Source organism: Haliaeetus albicilla, chromosome 4 (genome assembly GCF_947461875.1).
Source record: "Haliaeetus albicilla chromosome 4, bHalAlb1.1, whole genome shotgun sequence".
In the NCBI taxonomy this organism is placed as follows: Eukaryota; Metazoa; Chordata; class Aves; order Accipitriformes; family Accipitridae; genus Haliaeetus; species Haliaeetus albicilla.
The window spans coordinates 42,828,719-42,855,002 of NC_091486.1; the positions used below are offsets into that span (position 1 = coordinate 42,828,719).

General features: G+C 44.4%; 1 protein-coding gene across 2 annotated transcripts; it reads left to right on the plus strand.

Moving 5' to 3' along the window:
• The first annotated feature begins 1,668 nt into the window (after positions 1–1,668).
• SPP2 (secreted phosphoprotein 2) lies at positions 1,669–13,755 on the plus strand. 2 transcript variants are annotated; one of them, XM_009927530.2, is made up of 7 exons: positions 1,669–1,879; positions 1,984–2,108; positions 3,368–3,490; positions 4,962–5,072; positions 6,756–6,810; positions 7,187–7,294; positions 13,299–13,755. In XM_009927530.2, exons 1-6 carry the CDS (start codon positions 1,771–1,773, stop codon positions 7,282–7,284), a joined length of 621 nt encoding a protein of 206 aa, XP_009925832.2. In that variant the 5' UTR covers positions 1,669–1,770; the 3' UTR covers positions 7,285–7,294; positions 13,299–13,755. The 2 variants fall into 2 exon arrangements, with proteins under 2 accessions (XP_009925832.2, XP_069638254.1); XM_069782153.1 differs by having other exon boundaries at positions 13,138–13,316.
• Positions 13,756–26,284: the final 12,529 nt, after the last annotated feature.

Sequence of the window (26,284 nt, forward strand, 5' to 3'; positions counted from 1 at the left end):
GTCTTCATCTGCAGTGAACAAGCAGAATGGGTGTACAGAAGAGGCTCTGGCTTTTGACTGGGCAAAGTTTCAATCGGCGTTTTTGATCACGTTCCCAATGCTGAAATCTAAGTTGGCTGGTCAAAAATGCCCACCCTTTTTTTGGAATACGCACCCACATCCACCCCTCTCGAAGCAGTGCTTGGGTGGGATGGCACACACATGGTGTGACACTAGCCAGTAATGTGGCCCTGGCAAGGTTCCTGTTTGGCGCCGTGTCTGCTTGTAACCCCAAGGCACAGCTTGTTCCTAGCACAGTCTCTGTGTTTGTGCGCAGCTCTAACTGGCACGCAAACTCTTTCCTGGGGTGCACCATGGCTCAACAGGTTCTTTTTCTAGTATCTCATAGTAACAATGGGGAATGAATCCAGTGACCATCAAGGCCCACACCTGGGCAGTTGTGTCTGTTGTGTCTTAGAAGTGCATTGCCTTTATGGGTCTTTGCCTTAAAGTATTTGCGGTGTGAGTGATGCTTACCCGACTCCATCTGTCACCTGAAGAGTCAGTGTGAACCCCAGTGTGCAACCTTGTGATTGGGTGCTGTCCTGCAATCTGACAGCCTAACGACCAGAACCAGTTTTATCCTCTTCCTTATTAAATCTAAGCCCCGGTACTTTGCATGCTCCCATATCTTTCCCTGAGTGCTTGTCATTTGGGAAGTTCTCAGAATGACCCTGTGCCACATAATTCAAGTAGAACTGCAATTTGAAGGTTAATGGAGGAATTTCACACATGGGATCTTCAAAATGAATATGGTTAGACACATCTCTGCCTTGTGAACAGTCAGCAATGGGTAAGCTTGTTTGAAGGCAAGTTTCCCTCCCAACTCCCATGGACAGCCTTTAAGCACTTAAAACCCAGGTGTACCTCTGAGCTTTACTAGAAGTGGCTCTGTTGTGGGGTAGTTGTGGTAGAGTGATAAGATAGGTTGCCTGTATCTGGAAACCAAGACTAGCAAGTGGCTCCAGTTAGCTAAGTGCTGAGGTGTCACGTCTAGCTCCTCCCTGTAATTCCTTATGGTGTTTTCAGTACTGAGGTCAGGCCATAATTTTTCAAAAAGTCCATTACTTTCTGTGCTGAAAATGAAGCCTCAGCTTCAGGGGGATCTGACAGGGGACACCAAATGTCCACAGCCACTTGCTTGTTTCGTTAGCTGGGCTCAGGCTTGGCATGAGTCAAAGCAACATGGGAGCTCTTCTGGTGCATACCAAACACCAGAGATCCCAGGAGCTTGCTGGGACAGACCTGGGCTGTCCCAAGGGTCTGCTGTGAGCCCAGGAGGCTTCCGTTGGATGCTTTGGCCTGCAGGGTGGTAGTGTCGGACAGGTCCACACAGGTGGATTCCCATTCCATGCTGGGGAATCGTCCCCTCCAGTTTGTAAGTGCTCTCAGTTGCTGCTGACACACAAAGGTGCTGGGTCCAGTGCTAAGGAAATAGTCGACTCACCAGCTTTAAACGGATAACTAATAGCTAAAAGTGAACAAAATAACTAGATTCTGCCTTTGGCTGTGGAGGTACCAGGAATTCAGTGCTCCCTTTTAGTTGCAGTCCTGGGAAAAAGGCAGTGCAGCCCATCTCTTATCAGAGAACTACTGCTAAATGGAGAAAAGCTGACAGCAAATATTTACTCTCAGATCAATTCTGTTTAAAGTGCAATGTTTGTAGCAGAGCTTGGACACAGGAAGGTCAGGTGTAGGATCAAGGCTGCATTTATATAAAGACAGAGGAATATGCACTGGAAATCCTTGCTTAGAAAGGGAAAAAGACCAGAGGATTTTGCAAGGCACACCATGAGGATCTTAATTTTTGTCCTCACACTGGGTGTTTTCTCATGTTCAGGTAAGTTGCTCAGAATGGAGCCACGTCCTCTTTCTTATGGTGTTTTAGGGAGGAAAAGTACAGGACCACGATGAACTTCTAATGGAACTGTGCCTCTGTCTCAGGGTTTCCAGTGTACGACTATGAACTCCCTGTCACAGAAGAGGCTCTCAATGCTTCCATTGCAAGGATCAATTCTCAGTCATGGGGGACAAACCTGTACGGTGTTGTCAGGAGCCATGTCACAAGAGTAAGTGCGCAGACAATGGGGAACCTTTACCTGAAATACACTTCGCTGTGGTGGAAAGCTCTTTTTCACCCAACCCTGGAAACCTAGACTTAGTTGGAGTTTTCTGATGCTGCTTGGAAGAGGGTGGGTTTGGGGCATTATCTGAAGTGATGGCTTTAGGAACCTAAATATTGTTTGTATGTTGGTTTGTAATTAAAAATACTTTAGGAGTTCAAATTTTCCACCCCTAGTATAGAAGTCTTTGAGGGATGTCTTGTAAGATTTTGTTCAAAACCAGTGTTCTTAAATACCTCCAGCTAACTGCTTTGCTTTGGGCATAAAGTAATCTGGTTCATCTGAAGGTCTCAGCTGATAAGTGTCCACACTGCTAATTATATATCACCACAAACACATTCAGGATTCTTTCTCCAATATATATTTAAGTCGTCTGTCTCTACGCACTAATTCTGGTTTAAATCTGCTAATGTATAAATGCAGGCAGGAAACCCATATCTGTTTTAATTTGTGTTGCTAAGAATTATATTGGATTCCCAGAGTCAAGGAGTTAAAACTTCCTAATTTAAAGTTAGCATGTCCATGTTCCTGAACATCCTCAGAACCATTCTGTTTCTATAGATGGCATGTATCAATTCTTCTGCAGGAATGAATGATAGGATGATTTTTGGGTTGATCTCATTTGGGGGAAAAAAAACCCAAAAGTACTTGAAAGCAGTGGGGATTTGTTTTTTGTTGGTTTTTTTGGTTGTTGTTGTTGTTTTGGGGGTTGGAGCTGACAAGGAGCAACTCTATAAACTGCATTAATTCAATTGCTTGCAGTCGTGTGATTTACTTTCCAAGTCATGTGTTTGCAATAGACTTCCCAGCAGTCTAGATATCCAAAGCAGAGCTGTTAGCTCCCTGGTTCCCACAGAAGAGGGGGTAACATGCAGGGGTAATGCTATACTTATCTACCTTTGACAGCTATAGCCCCCCAAACTGACTCTGAGCAGTAGGAGGATCCCACAGTGGCTGTGGGGTTTTAAGTAAAACCCCTATGGAAAGCTGTTCTGTGTTGCTGTTACCAAATCTGCCCAAGAGAATAACTCCTGAGCACAATAAAATAGCCTTTCTCACACACAGTAATCTGCTCTAAATCGGGCACTGACCCAAAATGCCCTTATGTCTTGCTTCTGCTTGACAAAGAAGCAAGGTTGCCACACAGTGGGCATGGAAGAATGACAGGCACTAATTATATGTTGTGTTGACCTTCCTTTTACCAGGTTGACTGGTGGAACAGTGATACCTATAGACTAGACCTGCAGTTCAGCATTCGTGAAACTGTGTGCACAAAAGCCTCAGGGAGGGACCCGTTCACATGCGACTTCAAAATTGGGCCTTTCGTGGTGAGTGCCTCTGGGGTGAATGTGACCCCCCCCTCCTCAGTGCAGGATGGGCGTGTTGAAACACTATTAGTCCTGAAGAATGAAGAATGACTGGCTTTCTGAAAACAAATCCAAACCCAAGCCAATACAACCTGCAGCATGGAGTGGGTGTTAGGTGGGAAGTATCAGTGCTGGGAAACTCTTCTGCCTGGTCAGTGGGGAATAGAGGAGCTGCTGTGAGCTGAAAAGAGGATGCATGTCTTTGAGCATCATGTAGTAAAAGTGTCTGTGTGCTTTGGAGCCAAATCCTGGAACGAAGGTATGGCTTCTTTTCTAAGATAAGAGGGTAGAAAACCTGATATTTGACCTGCTTTTGTCTATCATGCATCTGGGCACCATATAAAGGCTTATCCTCTTATGCAGTGCAGATTCCTACTTTTGCTGACAGTGCTAATCTTTTTCATATTTTCAGCTCTCTTTTCAGCCTGAAATAAACACGGATCAGGCTGTTTATATATATAGCTCTTGCTCTGCTCTGATTCTAAGATGACCAGCTTTGGTGTAAATACATCATTTTTTAATCTGGACTTCTCCATGCATAGTTATTTTTGTCAAAACATGGCTCCCATTGCAAGCTTCTGAGTGGTTGTGTCCTAACTGCTTGCACAAATCTTACAAAGCATGTGGAATAGGTCTTGAGTCCCTCTCTACAATGATACCATACTATGCATCAGACTTCCACAGAGATTATCTCTGCTTCTTTGTGCTGCTCCAAGCTGAGCTCTTCTCGCCTCTTTTCCTCTGTGAATGGCTGCCAAACTTAGCTGTCCTTCCTGGGCACAGTCTTTAGGGAAGAGGAGGGATTCTGGGAAGGCACTGAACACATGGTCCAAAGGCTTTCCTCATAGTTTATGAGTTATGCTACTACCTCAGGAGGTAGTTTACCCCATGAAGAGGGGGGTAAACATCTCTTCAAGCATCACTACTCTTGAGCTAAGCAGCTTGTGTGTGCATGTAGATGGGGCAACGTGGAATTGATGGTTGTTGCTAGGTTTTCTTTAAAGACACAAGAGTTGGCTGCTGGGAAGTTATCGCTGTATCCTAAACAGACACCATCGCTCTTCTTTTCTTCTTGGGGCAATACGGTATGAAAGATAGCGTGAGGATTTCTGTTTTCCAAACTTGGGTGGCAGGTTTTGCTGGAGCTGCTGTCAAATTGTAGAGACAGCTTCTTTAAAGGTAGCTTAACTTCTAGACCTGGAGCTGCCATCAGCATAGCCTTGCACAGCTTTTCTGTTTGTGATTGGCAATGCTAGAGCCATGAAAAGGACTTGGAGATTTTCTTCTGCCTCTAGCAGGGTCAAGACTTCATACACCTAATATGCAATAACTTGTGTTATTGCACACAATAACACCTCCCTGTGAAACTCCCATGAGAGGGTTTGCACAGTAGCTCGCTCTATGAGATTTGCTCTATTTTGATCTCTTACAGTCAACTGCTTTCTGCAGAAGTGTTGTGGAAGTCTCCGGTGAGCTGATCTCAAACATTATCGTGCAGTGCCACCGTGGCACATCCAGCTCTGAATCGATGAGCAGCGAGGAGGTAAGGAAGGGGAAAACCAATTTTTGCTGCCTGGGGGAGCGAAAATTCTGCTCATCCTCTTTTAAGGAGAAGTCAGGTGTATATGTGTGAACTGCAACTCCTGTTGCAGTTGGAGGTTTTGATCAGAAAACCAAATGTGGTTTGAAATCCAGCTGTCTCCTGTAATGCTTCACTTTTCATCAGCTGAGAGGTTTGACCTTGCTTGATGGATGCCTGGGGAGAGTGTGAATCTCTGCGGCAGTCTGGCACATCCACCAACTCTGACACTCTTTCTTCGTTGACATATAGAGTATGTGCCTGGAGAACAGTGATTGGCACATCTTACAGACAGAAACAAATGCCGATGGCTCTGGCTCTGTTATCAAGCCCAGCTCAACTAAGCATGTAATCACAGTATAGTTGAAGAACACTTGCTCTACTGAGATTTGTATTCCCTTTTTGAGCTCTTATTTGGTTTTTAAGGTGTGATTAAATGCTGACCCAACCTGTGAATTCCTGCTAGCTGTTTTCAAATCATGCCAGTGTCCACTTTTTCCATGAACTGACAATGCTTGAACCTGGGTGCCTGCACTTACAACACAGATCTACAGTGGGTGTTGTGCTTGAGGATTATATGCAGGGAACAAAGATAGTTTCATAAGCAAGGTGCCAGAGGATATGGACAGCTTTTATTTTTGGAAAGTGCAAGTTACTAAATGAATAACTTGAAGCAAATAGGTTTCTGTGGCACCTTCTCTTGGTTTGAGTTGCCAAATTAGCTTGTACTTTTTTTGTTTGTTTGTTCAGAATCTCTATTCAGAGCTAGCTAGTGAATGCACCACAGGAAGTCTTGATTTGCAGAGCAGAAAGACTGCATGTGAAGTACTGAAATATGTAACATAGTCTTGGATATTCAGCCTGTCCTCTGTGGGTTAAGCATAAGTCTTGTTTAATAGGACACTCAGTATAAAACAAACACTTGCTTTTACAAGCAGACATCTTCCTGCAAGTCATCTTTAACCATTGCTTAAAATTCAGTACTGCTGCCAATATTCCTACTGGGGAATGTATTTCCTGCAATGTTAATGAGGAATAAATGCCAAAGGGAATTATTGCACACGAAAAGGAAAGTATTTCTTTCTGCAGAGGGCTGTAGCAAGTGCACCATACCTCTTGCTCTAGAGCTGTAACTCAGTTCAAGGGACCTCAGCCTGGCTGAGATGCTGTGGTGTAGCTGTGGTGGATGGTGCTGGTGTAGCTCCTGTAGTGCTGGTGGCATTTCAATATGAGAAGGAATCGTGATTGGCTGAGGCTGGGATCATATTACTTGGATAGAGACCAAAAAAAGAAGAGTATAGAGAGCTTTTAAAAGAGTAATTCGGGATAAATGAGTCAGAGGTGCCCTGTGTGACTGCAACTGACTAACTCTGCTCTCCAGGCTCTGCTCTCCAGGCTGTATCTGCACTACAGGAAGGTCAGGTAAAGTACAAAGTACGAAAGATGTTGACCTGAGAGCCTACCTGTAACTGCAGACTTCCTTAGCAACAGCACTGCTTTGCAATAGTATCAGCAGTAATATTGTTTTCAGAGAAATTAATAATGAAGTTTGGAATTACTTCAGTGATCACATAGTACCTGAGGAAATGAAGGAGAGGCAGACTTCTCGACAGATGAGCTTTTTAAAGAAACATCTTTAATTTACAGATGATGCATGTGCCGATTATGAACCCCAACAGGCGGGGCAGCAGTCGCAGAGAAGGTAAGCCATTTCTGCCATGCTGGACTATCCTAGCACATGGTTGCCTTTTGGATCATCTGTTTGTACCATCTGAAGGTCATCTGTCTGAGGGAGAAGAAAATATGGAAGACCAGCAGTTTGCTCAGGTCATGGCCAGCTGCTTTTTCCTTTGCAGAGGGGTGTCTCATTGAGGAAATGGTGAGGGCATTAGGCTGCAAAGTAGGGCAATGCTGAGGTTTGTATACTCTGTGAATTTTCTGAATTGCTAGATTTGTGCTCACATAACCCATAGTTGCATGCATCCTCGAGGTTGTCTTGATGTTGTGCAGAATGCTGAATGAACACATGTTTGAAAGCATATAATGTTCCGTATGTCTCCATGTTCTTTTTTTAAAAGGTGTATTGGCTCCTGAAGCCTTCCCTTTAAGGGGAAGAGGCGGCAGCCGTGGAGACTGGCATAAACCAAGCTATTTCGGCTCTGACAAGGTTGAATAGTATGGTTTGGGTGAGTACAATTCAAAGTGTAGCTTTTATGCACCCTAGGTCTGCAGGTTTTGCAGCAGGATGGGAAAGTGACTGCTCAGGATAAAGGACCTCTTTGGGAATGTGGTTCTTGACTGCGAGCATGTTAAAAGCCATTTTACTCCAGGCATTTTTAGTACTTGCTTATGGGGAAATTCAGTGACACAAACAGCACTATCAGCACCATCAACAAATGTTGATGGGGTGGCAATCTCTGGTGCCTACAGAAGGGCTCACAGAACAGGGGTCTGACCAGTTGTCAAGGCAGCAGAAGACATTTTTGATTTCCCTCTTGTTGCTTCACTTTTAGGAAGACATCCCAACTACAGAGCTCACAGCTTTCGCCCACTCTTGAGTAGTCCATTCCATATACTGACACAAACACCAGTGTCCTGGTGTGCAGGCAGTGTGAACGGTGTGCAAGAAAATCAATCTGCTGGCCTGAGTTTAGCATAGGGCCCAAGTCTTGAGCTACAGTTCTGCCTTTTTGCCTCCATCTGTCTTGGCTGGCAGAGACATGTTTCTGTCTAATGTTTTGTGGATGCTTTGGATCTTATCCAAATGGGTTGCCCTTAGCAGGGGTGTATGACTTGGCTGTGGGATCTGGAACATGCTCTAGATGTGTATTGGCAAAAAGACACAGGTGAGTTGTTGGGTGACACGGTCCTTCAGCAAGTCACCCACCATCTTTGTGTTGGTGCTCTCCTCCCAGCCATTGCTTGTTGTGTCTGTTTAGACTGCAGACTCTTGGAGGAATCGCCATGTCTTTGTGCTGAATCTAATGCAACAGGGCCCCAAGGCTGCACAGTTCAGCAAACAAAAAATGAATGCGGTAGTAAGGTATCTGGGAGAACCAAGATGCAGTTTACCCAGGGCAAGTGTTTGTTGCAGAGAAGCTGTGAAGGAGATGTTTGGAGCCCAATTAATGGGAATGGTAATGAAAGGCACTCATGATTCATTGGAGCTGGCAAGGCCTATCCTATACAAACCACCTTTGCTGACCTACTTCTGAGGCTGTATGTGGGAGCAGCTCTAATTGCTGCTGATATTTTACCTGCTGTCTTATGGGGTTAATCTAAAGGGAAGTGGTTTTGAAAGAGTTTTAGCAACACAGAATGGACATCATTCTTTGGCATGCTAAACACTTTTAAAGTAGATGGGAAAGGAAGAGGAAATTACTTAGCACTATGTCTTTGTGATGAAAAAGGTTTTGCAGGCTCACTTGGGTACATGCCATTAGCAGGCCTCTGTCCCTGTGAAGAGTGCCAGAACTGAATGCTCCATGTGCGTGGAGCTCAGTTCAGGCCTGCTGCATTGGAAACAAGACAGTTTTAGTTGTAATTTAGCACCGATGACTCACCAAAACCTAACACATGTTACTCATAAGCATATCTGTGGTAAACCTATATGTGCTGAAGGAGACATACCCCCTACTCTCCTAGAAACTAGATATGAAAGGAAAACCCAGTCATTCTGCTAGGTCAGGTCTGTGTTTGTAAAAATGATTTCATTAAATCCATATGCTATTTTAGTTTATCCATGAGCCAGTAAAGGTGATAGACTTTTTTAATCACTACCTTTCCTCTTACAGGAGTCTCTAACTTTTCTAAATGTCTTTGAACTTCCTTGAGCATATTGCAGTGGCATTCTGGTGTGCACTCTCTGTCCTTCTGGGTACCTTTAATCCAAGGAGATGGTGTAGAAAGACTGAGGCTTACTGAAGAGTAGCATAAGGTTGACTTTCTGTTCCAGGGAAGAGAGGGACAAATTTTGTAAATGCCTGACCATTGTTGGCTTCTGAGAACCAAACTGTCTCAGTCTGGCTGGGTGAATTGGGGTTGAACTTTCTTCAACCAATCTTCCAGAAAAGTTGTGGGGAAGGAGATCTTTCTGCTCAAAATGGGGAGACATCATTTTGTTTGCATTTGGAAAATATCAGGTATCTTAAATTAGTTCTTTGGCTCTCAAGAGGAGCTATCCCCATTAAGCAGTAATCATAAATATTTTGTGTTCCTGTATCTAATGTCTAACAAATCTCTAAACCATAAGTAAGCTGTAAAATCATCTTGAAAGAGAACACAAAATGAATGGGGAGAAATTTATTGTTCTTGAAATCCTGTGCAGTTGGAGTTTTTATACTTTCTGCTTGTTCTTGAAGATAGGTTGCAAGTGTCATTTATGGAGCTGTGTTTCATACCAGTGTCCTAGATTTTGGACATCTCAGATGCAGATACATCAGGAGATTAACGGAGAATTTCAAAACCGCTCAAAAGTCCTTGTTTCTCTTGTTTTTGTCAATTTGACTTATTATTAGCTGTAAAGTCTGGAGAGAAGTCTTACTTCCCAGTTTCACTGGTATACAGAATTAGAAGGTTTCATCCATGGGTTTAATTTGGAACCACAGGTATCCAAATTATTTCATGTGTTTGAGGCCAGGGAAAGTTATTCATGGCTTTTTTTCCTGTGTTTTGGCACCTGTGTGATCATGGCTGGCATTATTACAAGCCATACTGTGATGGCAGTGTTTGGTGGGGCATGGGAAATATGTGCTGTGTTTTAAGATGGCAGTAGCTCAGCTGGCTTAGCTTAGCCGAGAGTATTTTGGGGGAGGCTGGGGAAACAGCAATTTAATAATAGAAGACTTTCATCTCTTACTCAAAGAACCTGTTGTTGACAGGCAAAGCTAGACAAGTTCAGGTGAGAAATGAAATGTGATTCTTTTTTTTTTTATGCAACAGTATGGGTAACTGACTGCTGCAGAAATTACTAAGGCAAGTGGCTGACAAGGTTTCTCTTGCTGGATTTTACATTTTCTGAACTAGATCTTCTTATCTTTTTTGGCTACAGGAATTATTTCGGGGGATCCCGTGCCTGACTCTATGCAAGAAGCTAGGCTAAATGATCTCACTGGTGCTTTGTGGCTCTTTTTATTTATTAGAATGTGCTAAATATTCAAGAGGAAAAAATCAGTGCAATTGTTATATAATGAAGAACTTTTCCAAGACTGCAGTTTTCAGACCCACCGGTCTGCTGGTGCCTGCAGGAGTTAGCAAACTGCATATGAAAGAACGACATCAATGATTAATGAGCTTACTTCAGTGACAAGTCCTAATCAGATTTTCTGGATTTATTTCCTAGTGCATCTCCGGAACTAGGGAGACTGTAAAATTCACATGTCATGCTGCGGACCAGTCTTTCCAACAAATAGCTCAGGCACATGAGCGAGTGACAGCAGGAGAGCCAGCTGCTCTACAACAGCTGATCACTGGTTAACAGCCTTAGCCTGCAACAAGTGTTAAGGTCATTAGTTAGCTTGGCCTGCCAGGTATGTGCAGAGCTTGTTGGAGCTGTGTCAGTTGCCATAGTGTCAGCAAAAGACAAGTTAGTGCTGCAGTCAATCCCCTGTTGAAACTCTTGGGGAGGAGGGACTCCTGCTCTGAAAGGATGCTGTTTAGCACACACACAATATGAAAGGCTTTTAGAGTGTGCACACGTGTGAGGAATTATGGGTTCCATTAAGCTGGAATCTGCTTAATGGTGTTTGTGGCTGCGAATTGCAAAGAGGAGCCTAAAAAATGGCTCAAACTCACCTAACACCTTGGACCCCAGAAAGCAAAAGAAAAGGGCCCCAATGCTCTGCTCTCCCAAAATCAACTGCCTAAGGCAGATTTTTTTGTGCAGGGTGGAGTCCAACCTATGACTTATGTCTGGAGTCTCACCAGCAATGCTTCATTTCCTTGAGCAGGAAAATTAAGAAGAAAGCTCCTGCCTTTGCTTGCAATATACATGTAGATTGTGAATGCTGATCTTTTCTTACTGTCATTAATCACACAAGGAAAGTGTTCTTTAACAGACAATCAGATTCCTTCTGCATCAAGCCAAGGAGCTGTGATTTCCTCCTCGAGTTTTCTACATTTTTCTTAAAATGACTCTCTGGCTGAGTTGTCACCTTCCATAGCTCACTGCTGGTGGGAATGTGGTGATGGCAGTTATTACAAACTGATTAGCAGCCTTGCAGAAGCAGAAGTGAATAGACCGGCATCCTTGAATATTAGGGGTTTTTTTTCAATGGAAGAATAACTGGCAACATTGGGCCTTTTCTCACATGGAAGAAATCCAGGATCCAAACTTCAGAGTGAAATGGATGCTTGTTTGTCTGTCTTCTATAAAAATAATAACGGAGCAGGGTGCATAACATTCCTGGGCCATGGAAAGAAGAGATTTTACCCCCAGTGTCCTCATTAAGAAGCTGCTTGATTTTAGTTCCAGTTTTGTATTCTCATGACTTCATATATTCTGTCTTTGTTTTTTCCTCTCCATTCACCCACCCCACTTTCTACAGTTCCCAGAAAGCGGGTTATTGCTTTCTGGGGAAAAAAGTGAAGCATCAGAGGGAAGGAAAATCCCTGCAGAATGAGATCTGTTGCACAGTGCATGAGGTCCGTAGCGGATCAGCTTTGAGAGTGAGAGCTAGAGCAATTTACCGCTCAGGCAACGTGGAGGAAATGACAGGCTACCATTATATTCCTCCTGCCTTGGAGTCTGTCTGTGATAGCTCAGTCCTTGGTGTCACCTGGCATCTGTGACATGCTGTAGCAGAGAAGACAGCATACTTTCATCTGTTCAGAGGTGAAGAACTGCAATTGAAACAGACCCAGGCAGGACCTTTCCTGATGCTCAGGTCAGATCGTGGTGCGGGGATGAAGCAGAGGTGTTACAGCAGAGAGGAGAATCGCTGTGACAATCTCTTATTGCTATTCTGAATGGCAGTGATTTTTGCCTTGCCCTTTGTCCACTTCTTCTGTATCTGTTTTGAAGGATTAGACCCACTGCTGCACTGAGGAAATTGTTCCTGCTTCTGGAGGATGCAGAGTTTGGATGATTCCTTAGACTTTACTGTGTCTTTAAGGCCTGATTGCAAGCCCCTTAATCTAATTCCTGGAAAAAGCCAAGAGGACTTCACTGAAGGAATAGAAAGGGCTCTTGGCTGACTTCCAGCCTAGTGCTCACTGTTGTATTTTGCAAGCACTGGAAATGAGCTTCTCAAAGAGTCGTGCAGGTTGGGAAGGACCTCTGGAAGCCCAACCCCAGCTCAAAGCAGGGCCAGGATCGTGAGGCTGTGTAGCTGAGGTTTGAATATAGATCCCTCATCCTCTCTGGGCTCCAGGTTCAGTGCCGGAGCACTCTTGGGGGAAGATTTTTCTTGAAACTGAGCTGGAATTTCCCATGTTCCCACTTGTTCCTGTCTTCTCTCTTGTCAGTTGGTCCCCACTGATGAGTGTAGTGGCTGGTCCTGGTTCTTTGGCCTGCATCCCCCATCTCCAGGGCTGGGCAGGACCCAGGCGCTCCTGGACAAGCTGCTCTCAGAGGGTCGCTATATCTATCACTACCACATGTGTGGACACTCCTTTCTGGCACAAATCTATCCCTAAAATTTTACTAACAAAATTGCCTTACAGAAAAATTTCAGGTTGCCATGGTGACAAACTTGCTGAAGATAACAGTGTAGGCTACAAACTGCTGTAGAAGCAGGCATATGTTTCCTTAGAAAAACATATCTCAAATTTCTTCTGCATGTTGTAGCTCTTAATTCAGACACATTTCTCAGAAGACCGTACATCAGCTTATAGCCTCAACCATCTCTGCTTCTGAGACTTTACAATATGTGTTGATTTGTGTCCCTTGTTACTTACTTCACTGTTGTTAATTTTTCTAGCAGTCTGGTTCTTTTTTTTTTTCTTTTCTTTTTTTTTTACACTAATTAGCAATTGACATGACATTTGTGCACACTTGAAGTGTTTTGCATATGCAGGTTTCTTTTTACAGATTCCTCATGGTGTGATTCTGACGCTAAACAAATTAATAAGCAACTCAGTGAAGCTGAACACATTTTTTTTCCAAGGCCATGGATGTTTGGTTAGTTCTATGAAGTACAAGACAAATTTCGAGCTATGATATTTCTCCCCCCTCCCTTTTTTTTGAAGTAGAGTGGAGAATGAGAAGAATCAAGATTGGAAGATCCAGTCGTGGTTTAACCCCAGCCAGCAACTGAGCAGAAAGAAGAATGAACCTGATGCCATTTCCTTTCCTTTTTCGAGAAAAACTATTCTGTAATGCAGTGACAGTCTTTCCCTAAACTCACTTCCTGCTATAATGTCAAATGGCCATTGAATGAACTCATGAGATGCTAAATGTGTGTGCTTGTCAGTCGATAGCCGCCTTCTGATGTGTTAGAGCTCACTGGGAGGACTGTCTCAGATGCCTGGCTAACTGTGTCCAGTATGTGTTGTACCAACCCATAATGATGCTATTAAAGGATCATTATTCCATCTGTTTGTTCTGGGTTGCTCTCTGGTTGCTTGTAATTTTCTGCAATGCTTGTAGCTAATTATTGATTCATTCAAACTAATAAAGCTGCTTAATTCCTTTTTCTCTGGGGTGCAACAGCTGTGGACAAGGTGTCTTGCTACAGATCCAAAGGCTTGAGTTTTAGCCCACCAGCAATCTAGCTTTAATGGGTACTTGATCACAAATGTGGGGAGCTGAGGGAAGCTAATGACAGTGATTGTCAGGTACTAACAGCTTTGGGAACTAGGCCAGGTTAGCACAGACCTTTGATGTGTTCCTGTCCTGGGAAACAGGTCTTTTCAGTCTCGTCCCTTTCTCTCCTTGCAACAGAGCCCACCCTGCAGCCCTTTCAGAAGGGAAAGGTTACTGTGCAGTTTTGGAGTTTTCTTGTTTGTTTTTTTTTAAGGCTTTACCACCAAGTTTGCTCTTTGGTTATGGTGTAGGCTGGTATTAGGGCTGTGCTTCTACGCACACCTAGTTCACCTAGTGCAGATGTGACCTCGCTGGACACACACAAGGCATCTGTAAATAGGCAACAGAAGCTGTTCCTACAGAAACTGTCATGTATGTAGTGAAGGTACTGAAGAGGTGTTTTGCACGTAGTTGGGATAACAGCAAAGGTTCACCTATATGCTGGGTTGGTCGTGCAGGTGCCTGGATCAACAGGATTATAAGGACTGAGCAGCCCTGCGGTGCAGGGAATCTCTCCTGACTGAGCTGCAGACCCTGATTCAAACCGTGCACTGGATGGACTCTTGTTGCAGTCAACCTCTTTGGGTGATGTGATTCCCTTCATGTTACCTGATGGCGAGATCCCAATGAAAGAGCTTTCCTCTTACTAAGCATTCTGCGAAGTGTGGCTTTCCACTGCTCCTGGCTGCGATGGAAAGAAACCAGGTGAGGACTTTGCGGTTCTGGGACTGAATGTGTTTTTCTCCGTGTCTTTCTCTATGTCTTTCCTTCCCTGTTTTCAGCACCATTTTTCTGGTAAGGTGGGGAAGAGGCCTCTGGGGGAGGTGCCCGTTGCCTGAGCACTGGAGATCCGGATAGGTGTTTTCTATCATGCTTATGATGGATTTGTGCCAAACTGGATCAAAATAACAGGTGAATCTTCTGAGACAGAAACAGCGAAATTAGTTGGATATCTGGTGGAATACAACAGTGCCATTTAGTGCCAAAGAAATCTTTAAAACATGTGGACATAATAAAACTGTCTTCTTTAGGAAAAAGTATCAGATGGGTTTTAAAATCTATTTCCATCCATGTTCACTCCCACCACACAGCACACTGGCTTGGTTTGCAGTTTTGCTGCTGCAGTTCCTGGTACTCAGCTGGCTTTCTTGGTAAGTGACGGTCGTGGGAGCTGCAGAATTGATTGTTGGCTCCTTATCAGCTATGCAACTGTCCTTCCTTTCAAAATGAACTGATTTTTCTCTCTAAAGCAACTCTCCCATCCAGTTTGACTCAGTTAATTTTCCTTACTGATTGCAGCAAAGAAACCTGATTTGTAGGGATTTCTATCTCATAAGCGTGACAACGTGTAGTCAGAAGAGCCCTCTATCATCACCCGTAGCAGCAGCAGGGAGTAGAAGGGGACGAAAGGTGCTGATAAGGTGTAGAGTTCCAGCAGAGGAAGGACTGTTTTCCTTTCTCATGGTGGTTTTGCTTTGCCTGCGTCAACAGGACTGGGAACATCACCCCTTCGTTCATTGTGAATGTACAGCTCCAGAGTCCTTGCCTAATCTCTTTGTCTGCTGCAGTCAAGCAATTTCTGCTGAGCATCTTTTTCCTAATAGGTGTGACTTCACACCTTTGTGCTGATTTTAGGTAGAACCATGACTCTTCACTTAAAAGCTGGTGCAAAGAAACACCTTAGCTGCTTTCTGAAACTCCTGAGCTCAAGTGATGGTGGCCTTTTGCCTTCTCATGTAGACATGTATGTCTTCCTGTCCTAGGCAAAGTCATGGGTGAGCAGAACTTCCTGGGCTGTTCTTCTAAGACCTGACTGTCTCCTGGAAGGGATCAGGTGAATTGACACATGAGCCAGCTTCAGCTGTGCTTGTACTCTTCTCTGTTGCACTCTTGCTTTTCCCAGTTCCCAACAGACACTTCTCTTGGCCTAAAAGCAGTTATATTTTGCTGATTAAGAGTAGTGGCAGACCTCTGTATCAGTGGAAAAGGAGGGGAGCATGTTTGCTACGAAGTTCTTGTAGCATGGCTCTGTATGTCAGGGAAAAGAGACAGAAGAGACTACTGAGTTTGATAGTGGGTCTTTTAAGACCTGGAGTAGAAAACTTGTCTTTGAGCTAAGGGCTGGCTAGCTGATGCTGGAGTGATGAACAGAGCCTGTCCCTTGCTCTTTCAGGTGCAGTGTGTTTGAGGAAATAACTATCTGTGAGCGAACAAGAGTGGAGCACCACTTTCCTTCAGGAACCTACTTCCAGCACCTTTAATTTACCTTCCCTGCCCTCCTTGGTCAGAAGTTCAACGGCAGGGATCTGTCCCCACAGTAATTTCCATCACTCATGGGATACACTGTCAGTACATTTTCACTGGCAAGGCATGGACATTTAGATGATTATAGATTCACAGTTATTGTCTGAGCTAAAAAAATCTTACTGCTGTTAAAGAATGAAAACTGAGGTTGCCTCTGACCTCCAGATATGACCCTTGTACAGAAAAGGTCTTCTGATCTCTTGGCATTGCTAACACAGGTGTCCCACAAGCAAAAGCTTCTCAGAAGGCAGGACTTTGTGGTCATGTCCCTTGGGAACGAGGGCAGGAGCTTGTCTGCAGGCACCATTGTAGCACATGCATGGGCTGCAACATCTCCTTTTGATAGATGTAATGAAATCAGTGAAAGGCCAGACCTCTCCAGTATACATGGGATGCCTATATGCTAATGATATGTGCACTTCTCAAAAAAAAAGCAAAGTACCCCCCCCCCAAGCAAAATGGATTACAGGTACTTTAAGCTCCTTGCTGCATGTATGCAAATAACTTCACACCTAGAAGCTGATGTGGCATCTGTTGTGCAGATGTTTATCTGGCACTAGGGAGTAATATTTTCTTTGTCCACATTACTCAAGTCTTTCGTGGCCTCAAATCGCTGACTCGAGCACTTGTTGCTCCAACATACCAATGATAGTTGCTATGGATGTTCCTTTCCAACTCCCATGTCTGAGAGTTTGGTCTGAAATACCACAACCATGTCCAAGAGCAAATCTCTCCCTGCTGTGACTTAAGCCTGAAATCACACTGGGGTCCTCCTTCTGTTCGTGTTCAGCCACGTCCTCACATTTGTGGAGTCCCAGCCTCCAAGTACACTGACAGGCTCCAAAACTGCCTGCCTTGGAGGGAGCAAGCTCAAATGGAAAACGTTATCATCAAGCCCTTTTTGCACTCCTGCACCAAGAAATATTTTGACTCATCGTCCATTTGCATGCTATGTTCTCCATGGCCACCCTCCCCAAGCTATTAGTTACAGTAGCTTTGCTAAGTGAGAACCAGGGGTTCCTTAGGTAAGATACCACCTTCCTTCTGTGTTGTACGAGGGATATCAGCATTAGAAAGGAGGAATGTTGCAAATAGCAAGAGGCAAAGTACACCAAGGAGGAGGCAGACTCTAGACAAGTGGACCACTGGTTTTGTCGTTGGATTTTGCTTGGAGACTGAAGATTTATGCAGCAGCAGGGACAGGGAGGGAGCTTTCCCTGCACTGCTTAGAGACAGTACTTGCAGTGGTAGGAATGTGCAGAGTAGAAATTCTCCTCTTGTAGACTTTGAGGTTGTTCAGAAACTCTGAAACAGCAAAAAAGGGAGCTATGTCTGAAGGGAAGACAGGAAAACCTTGGGGTATTAGACTGGGCCTTGCTCCATACAGGGACTTTGTGGCAGTTCATTTGAGTGTTGCCTCAGCAGAAAGTAGAAATGTAGCCACCCTTTCAATGCAGAGCATCTGCAGTAGTTGTAGGATGAGGGAAGAAGTGAGGAGTTATGTTGATTTGGACTTGTGCAATAATTTGGGGGATGAATAGGAACAACCACAGCTCCCTGCTGCAGCTGGGGCAATGTCAGGAGATCCGTCCCTGCACACAGCAAGCATGTCCTATGCAGACCTCTGGCACCTCAGTTTGTCCCCATGGAAGGAGGGAAACTGCTGACTTTTCACTCTCTATGAAAAGGTAGTAAAACCTGCATTTATGGCAGAATCAGTCCTTTTATATGCATTTTCTCTTTTTTTTTTTTTTCCACACCCCAACAGGATTTATGCTGACAGGGTCTCAGCAGGGATTCCCATGGTATGGTGTGGATGAAGGACACTACCATACAGTGGTGTTGCAGAAAAACGGGCCTCAGTTCCCTTCTTGCCCTTTAGTCAACACTTGGGGAAACACAGCAGTATTTGGGGTCCAGGGTGCCACAGCATTTTGTATCCCTGACCCTCTCTTTGCTGTCATGCCATAGATGCTTGGTAATAATTGCTGCATATAGTGCTTGATGCTGGTATGGTTTGTGCCACCATGGGAAGCGTGCTGGTGCATTGGTAGCCCCAGAGCAATTCTGTTCACTTGGGCTAGCTGGGAATGGGTAGAATTACCAGCAGCTAAGAGGGGTTCGGTGCTACGGGAAACTAGTTGAAGAAATTTCTCAAAGGGCAGAGATCATCTCGAGTGAAAGCTGGATGGAGCCTAGCCCATGCTAGAAAGAAGGTTATTGCTCATCCTGAAGGAATGTGGAGATTTCCTGGCATACACTCTACTGTCAGCAACCTATTCTCAGGTGGGTGACAAACTGGACTGACCCCTGGATGATCTCTCTGAAATGAAGGATAGGCCTTAATTGCCAAGCCCATGTCCTGATTCAGAGAGGTGAGATGCTGGGAGCAGGACCCGAACATTTTCCAGTCGTGACTCTACCATAAAATGTGCAGTTGTCAGTATGTCTGCAAGTGCAAGTTCAACGGGGAGGCTTGGGAGGGTTTAAGGAGACACAGCTGTGCTATGGATGGAGCACCTCCCTCGTGACAGAATGAGTCCGTAGCTAATGCTGAGGATCAGCATTACTGCTAAGGCTGTGTGTGAGCGTGGCTGGCCACTTCTGCTCCTACTTCCCACGGGTAGTGATGCCCACTAGGTGTCAGAATTGAATAAATGCAAGGCTGGCACAGGGGAGACAGGATCCCAGTTTTCAAATAATTCTGATTTTTTTTTTCCTTCTGATTTCTGGCCTGCTGTGCCATAAAATGCCTTTTGGGGTAGGAGGATTGTTTAAATGGTGATGAGAACAGGGGAGGACCAGGAGAAATGACTGAGACAAAAAATCCTGGCCAGGTTAGAGTGCTTGTTTTGCACGTTGGAGCCCAGTGCTTAAATTCTGCTCCAGGCACAAAGATGGTTTTGCTTTTTACTCCTAGGCACAGTACAGTTTTCTCTTTCCTGCATGACAAACTTCTCCTTTTTGATAAAATGTCTTTTAATCAGATTTCCCAGCCATCCCTTGCCTTGGACTAGGGGCTGTAAGGTGCCAAAGGTAAGAGGAAAGCTAGAGAAAAGCTGGTTGCAGAGATTTAATTTTATGGTTGAAGTTTTCTACCTGTTCCCCTCACCCCTGCTCCTAGCTCCCTCTCTTCTCTTATTCAAGAGCTCAGCTCATTCACTGCAGCTGGTTAACATTAGCAAGGGCATTGTAATGGCTCTAAAGATTAGGTGCACTAATTAATGCTTGTGCAACCAGGAAGAAATTTGCTGCTGTCTGACACTTCACAGCTGCCACTGTATTTTCTCCTTTTAGACCTTCTGCTGGCTTTAAAATCCTTCTTTTTTCCCCTTCCCAGGACAAATTGTTGCTTCAGTCTCACAGTGCAGTGGGGACTCTCTGCAGGAAACAGAGCGCCAGCGGATCACTGGAACCTCAGACCGGTTTTCTTGAATGAGGGTCAGCGCATGTTGCTGGTGGGCTTTGGTGGTTCAGCAGTCAGAGCTGCCATGCAATGTCCTTAGAAGGTCTCCCAGCTGATATTGGCCAAGGTGATGTGTACTTGTAGTTTTCTTCCTGTGGCATCGGCAGGGAAAGCTCAATTCTCCTTTATGATGTTCTCACGTGCCTTGCTGGCTGATGGTCTCAGTCAAGGGTAGCTCAAAACATCTCTCAGGGAAGGAAGCACTGAATGACTTGTTGAATGTGCTTGTCCTGGCCTTAGCTGGTTCTTCTCTTCCCAGAATGTGATGTTCCTTTCCCACCTGCTTTGGGTTTTTTTTTTCATATTGTCTCTGTGTCACTTTCTTGGTGGTTGGTGATTCTTTTCCAGCAGTGATTTATAAGAATCCAGTCCTGACTTTGTTACTACTTCCCAACTGAGCTGTAAGTCTGAATCTTTAGCAGCAGCAGCCAAACGAAACTTTTTTCCTAGCATGAGGAAGAACCAAACCAGAAGTCAATCCTTTACTGAGAGGCTGTGATGCTAATAGCATTAGGAGAACGCTTTTATATCTTTTTTTCTCAAGTTGGTTGCTCTAATCCTGTTTAACACCTCAAGTACTAAAATACTTGGGGAACCTGTCAGATTCATTGATCATGGCGTACCTAGGCACGTGCCCCTCCCCATCTTCCAAACACTGTTTGTTCTTTGGACTGGTACTGACGCCAGATCCATCTGTGAATATCTGCCTTGATTGTCAACATGTGTGGCACTTGTTGCAAAGACCAGCAGCGGATTTCTCCCGCAGCTTCAGTCCAGGTAACGTCAGATGGCCGATAATGCACTTGGCAATCCTCCATGTGGTGAAGGCTTCTGAAAAGGTGGTGACAATGTGTCTATGGGCATTGCTTGTTCTCTGTGACAAGCAGGGAGTCTGTGCTAGAAAGCCAGTGTTAGCACGGTGCTAGAAAGGGAAGCTTAAAACATGAGTCTTAACTCTTTCAAGGAAGTCAAGCTCCTGGAATTTGTCTAGATGTTCATTGCAGATTAAGTCAGGGGGAGGTTAAGCTGGAAGAAATAGAGCCCAAGAAGGAAATTGGGATTTCTTGTTGGCCTCCAGAGACCAAACTGGTTTAGGGCACTGGCTATCTCTAAGACTTGGAGTTGAAGAAGGAGACCACCAGGAAAACCGCAGAGCCTGGCAGGATCCCAGGGATTACAGGCCATGATTAATGAGAACTTAAAAAGAATCTTATGTGCTTTTGGACACTGAATCTTTTTCTGAGCAGTTGGGAGGTGCTGCTGCTGGCTAAGCCTCCTGATCTGGAATGAATAATGGAGAAAAAAAATAACAGCCTCCCAAATTGAAGGCTGTTGATTTAAATGGCGGGGGGGGGGGGGGGGAAGCCCATAATCTCATCAAAAAGAGGTACTATGCAGAAGAATGGGGGCCAGAAACATTTAAACCTGGCAATTAAAGCAGTAAGCCTCATGTCCACACCAAGTATATAAAGTGAAATTATCTTGAAAGTATACCTGGAGTATAGCAATGTAGTGAAGTCTTGCCAGTGCTGTTCTGCAGAAGAAAGCTCAGAGGTGTTTGGGATGGATCAGGAAAGTAGAGGCCTGATCTAGACTTCCCAAAAGCCTTCTGACAGGCCTTCCTAAAGAGACTGTTACAGAAGTGAAATAGGCATAATACAAGATGAAGAAGTGTCACAGCTCAAAAACTGGCACGGACAAAATTACAAAGTGAGTGGACGGCACTCGACATGTGCAGCTGGTGCAGAGCTGGTCGTTGCAGACAACGTCTGAATAGTTTTGTTGATGTCCTTACGAGCATCATGTTTCTAGAAAAGGGCTACATGACACCTGTGGTTTACTGGGATGGGGCAGCGAAGGTCAGATAATTTTTTCTGTGCGTGTTTTAAAGGTCTTTAATTTTCTTTCGTATTTGAAAGTTCAGTTGTGAGAAATCTCCATTAAGCAGGTTTGCCAGGTTCTTTGTGAGATCTGGGGGCGGGGGGGGGAACCCAGAAACCCTTGGGACAGTCTCTGATGCAGGTGCTACTAAGGAATATTGTTATACCTTTCCTACTTAGCGGAATGGTCTTGCAGAGTATTTTGAGGGGAAGAAGCACGGACTATAGGAAATGCTAGAACTGATTGCAAGAGCCTTTGACTTGTTTGGTTTTCTAAGCTGGTTAAAAACTGTTGTTTTATTAATTGCAAACTTTTTAGCATCTTGGAAGGAACTGAAATAAACACTTGTCCATGGAATTGTTCTTAGCTTCTTGAGCTCCCAAATGCTTTTAAAGGATTCATGGGTCCTGATGGTGAATTTTCTGGAACAGGCAGTATCAAAAGATAACCCAGACCCCACATCATCTTTCCTAGTAGAAAGAAAATGATTAAAATAGATGAGGTTATTGCATCGAGAAAGAATGTTACAAGAACAGGAGCAGCGTTCTAAGCCTGCCTCTTTCAAAGGGTCGGAGCAGTGGATCTGTGCATCTGCAATATGTTCAGTGAACCAGAACACAGCCTTTTGTCCAAAAACCTTACGTGCCAAAGCCTGCAAATATACCTACTGAAGTGGGGGTGTCTGGGGAAAGACCAGAAGTGAATGGTTGGGTGCTGTTGCTGTTTGCCTGCGGTTTAAAGAGTGTCACGGATTTAGTTCTTTCACTGAAAGAAGATGGAAAAAAAGCCTGAAGCTGAAATATTAGGCCTTGGCTTTCTGCCCCAATTACATGACTGAATCTTCTTTAAAATGACTATTCATTATGACTATTTCATAGTGAAATTACTATTTCATTGCTATCTGCTGTTGCACAACAGGCTATGTTCTGACACTTCTGAATTTCTTGCCCCTCTCTGGCTGAAGCAACTCTGCAAAAAGTTGCCAATAATCTAGTTTCCCTAAAAATTCTATTTTTAGGAGAACTTACTATTTATTGAAAATGTTGCATGCTCCCACTGTGAACAAAAGCACAGATACTCAGTGTGGTGCTCATGCCTGTCATTGATTGACATTTGCAGTGTTGGCTCTCCTGGAGAAGAGCGACTTGGAGCAGAGGGCTGGAGTTCCACAGGGACATGCTGGTAGGCTGGAATCTGCTACGGTTTGAATGTGAATGCTGCTGGTGATGCAGGAGACTCCATCTGTTTTGTATTCGTACCCATGCTCTGATGATACTGCAGGGCTCTGGGCTTGGCCTTGCAGGGGCTTCAAAAGCCGATGTGCCCAAGAGCCTGGCTTGTAGGATTGGAGTGTGATCTCTGCAATGTGCACCTCTGAGCAATCAGAGAAACTGCAAAACTCGGGTCTGGGTTTTAAAACTATCTCTTTGTCTAGGGTACTTGATGCTAGAGCTGTTAATTTAAGGATAAGGCATCTGTGTGTGAGTGTTTTTCCTTCCAACCCTGAGCACTCTTAGATCTGCCACCATTTATACAGCCCCACTATGTGCAGTGCTGGAAGGAAGCGGGCTTGTTTCATCTAGGAGCAGTCAGAGCCAAGGGCTAATTTGGCAAAAAAGGGGGTTTCTCATGCTTGTGCCTCCCCTTTCCTTCTAGAGAGAAGGAGAAAGAGAAAAGATCTGTGTTTGCAGGGAAGAGCTGCTTTTCAGATCCCAACTAAAGGGAGGCATGAAGGCTTCCTTCGCCCATATGTGAGATTTGCCAAGAGTGGAAAATTTACCCTGTAGCAGCCCATGATAGATGGCGGAGTTCAGTGAAAGCTCAGCTGAAAGTCTTGTAAGCACTTTCTTTTGTCCTTCTCCAAATGTCTTCTCTCTTACCTGCTGTCCCTGTGAGTGCAGAGTATGATGTGACTGCTGTGCTGCTGGAGTCCTGAAAATACACCTCTCCAGCCATTAATGTGTTAAAAAATATTGCAACTGCTCGTTACAGAGTTGGCAAATGATGTTCTGAGTGGCTGAACCTAGTGTGGGCCAATACTCTTGGCCAGTTTCTCTTGCACTCATCCCAATTAACGTAACCACAGGACATGCTGTTGCATGAAGATACAGTGAACAAATGCTTCACAATTATTAGAGACTCGTACATACTTGCTAGCGTGGAGTGCTGCCCAGTTTGAAGTTACTTGCTCTTTTGAGTCCACTTTTAGAGTAGAATTAAACAAGTCAGCCACCATCTGGTTCCAAGACACTGAGTTTAGCAAAAACAATAATAAAAGTCTGGCTCCCCTCTTTTGTACCCCCTCATCCTGCTCTTCACTGATCAGGGACAGCCAGTTCAAATGTGCAAGTAAAATGCAAGCTGAAAACATGAAAGGCAGGGAGACAAGGCAGCTCTGAAACTAGGTTAGAGATGAAACGAGCCTGAAATTTGGCAGCTGTAGGCAAGGCTGTGTGGCCCTAGGGAAATGGCTTGAAATGATTGATGAAATAAATGATTAATGAAATGGTGTGATTAGCCTATCATAGGATTGCATTACTGTTTGGATCCCAAAGACAGAAACTGAGAGGAGCCATGTGGGTGTGAATGATGAAGAGGAAAGAGTGCAAGAGCAGCATCTCCCAGAAGGTGAGTAAATCCCTCAAGTCAACCTCATGTTGGCTTTATTGCACCCCACCGGGTCTAAAATATGCCCCTCACTACTACGCTGTTCAGAGGATTGACTCATCATTTGGTATCGGGATTTACCATCTGCACAGCTACCCCTTCTCTGTTTAGGCAGATAAAAAGAAGGCATTTCATTTTACGCATTGGTATTTGCTCTTACCTTCGCTGCCCTCCACTGAACACCTGGGCAGAGCAGGTTTTTTGGTGTATCAGGAATATTGGGTCTCCTGGGCTTCCATCGGCTTTCTGTATAGGGGCAGTAGCAGCCTTGGGGGTTCAGATCTCATTCTGCTTTTTCCTGGCAGATACTTATTTCAGGAAAGCAGAATGTTGGTGTGAGTTGTTCAAATAACAGCTAATCTGTCATGCTGATAGTTGTGTCAGTGCAGTCTAAATAAGAGATCGATCTATGTTTACACCCCCCGCCAACTCTTGGAGAGGAAAGATTTCAAAACTTGGAGAGTGGCTTGTGGGAACTCGTTGCATCTGCTGTTAGATTAATAGATTCAGACTTTGGAATGACATAGCTATGCCCTCAAGGTTTTTTTTTTGCCATTAAAAACACAAATACATCACTGTTGCTCAGGTCCAAAAGTTTACAGCGCAAAATACTGCCAATCAAACCCTTGTTCATTAGGAGTTAGCTTGAAGAACCAGTCTCTTTGGGCCCATCAGATGACTTCTTTATTTCCAGAACTGCAGACACACGCGTTGGCTTTCCATGGCTAGCGTGTCCTAACAAGCGGCTACCTCCTACTGTACAATCTTATAGCAAAAGCCGCACCAGGAAGATGCTGTTTCTCCCAGAAATTGAGCACCTTTTGGTTATTTAATGCTGGGATGGCTGGAGGCTAAATATGTATGTGTATTTACACACAGACACATGTATGTAAATACAGATATAAGTATGTTTGTCTTTAATATCTAGAAGATTTTCTTCTCCCCCTTTGCTCTGCAGTTCTTCAGCTGTCATTGATTAGGAGGACACTGTTGTATAGAAACCATACAGTATAGAAATGGCAGATTTCTTCACCTTTTCCTTTCTGACATGAGTGACCTCTTCAGTGTGGCCTGGTAGCTGAGATGATATTCCGAGCAATACCATGTGGGCTCTGTTCCTGCTTTTGCTGGTAAATAGAGAGGCAGCTAGCTTTGCAGCCCTGTATTGCCTCTAAGAGCTGCACAGGATAAAACAGCTCTGTATGAAGGTTGTGTATTTCCCCAGGGACAATAAACTTACATGGAATGAATTGTCAAAGAACTAAAAGTTGGATTTTTAAGCAGTCCTGAATTTAGTCCTGGGTAGCTATGCTGTAGAAATGGGGTATGCTCAGTCTTTTGTAACTGTGCGGGTGGAGAGCTTGTAGCGTTGGTTACTCGCTAGGCTAGATGTAAGCTCTGGTCTTGGAGAAGGATTAAGAAAAAAACCCCATATTTCTGTGTGTCTGTCCTTTGCTCATTCTTTTCTTCCTCTTAACAGCAAGACCACGTTTCGGGGAGTGCATGCTCTTTCAAAGGCTTGGATGGGACTCTTGGGCTGGATGACATCACCGTTTAAATGCTGAGGTGGATTTCAGGTACTTGTTAATTTGGTGAGCACAAAGTCGTGAGCACAAAGTAATGAGCTAGTGAATTTGGCTGACCTTCTGCAAGGCACTGACATCAGGAGATAAGGACCTCTTCTGAAACCATTGAGGTGTTACACAAGAGCCATTCCCTCCTCTTGCTCCTGCTGACAACAAGGCTGTTAGGGTGGCTCCTTTACAAAACTTTGTGGGACTTTTGTGAACAATTACCCATAATGGTTTGCCTCTGAGGAAACTTGCTCTAACTCCTGCCATGTGCTTGGGCTGTGTTATGGTTAAATGCCAGTGGGGCACTGCAACTATGCCTCTTTTTTGGCTGAACATCAAGAGGCATGCATCCAAATGTCAAATTTTTTCCCATGTACACAATATAAATCTTTTTTAATGAAGGGATTAAAACAAGGAGGCAGAAATGAGATCTCCACGTGATCACTCCATGTAATCTGTGCTGTCCTTGATGCTGCAGAGGAGTTGTGTGACTTCCTTTGGTCCTCAGAAAAGCCAGACCTTGCAGCCTTTCCTTTGCTGC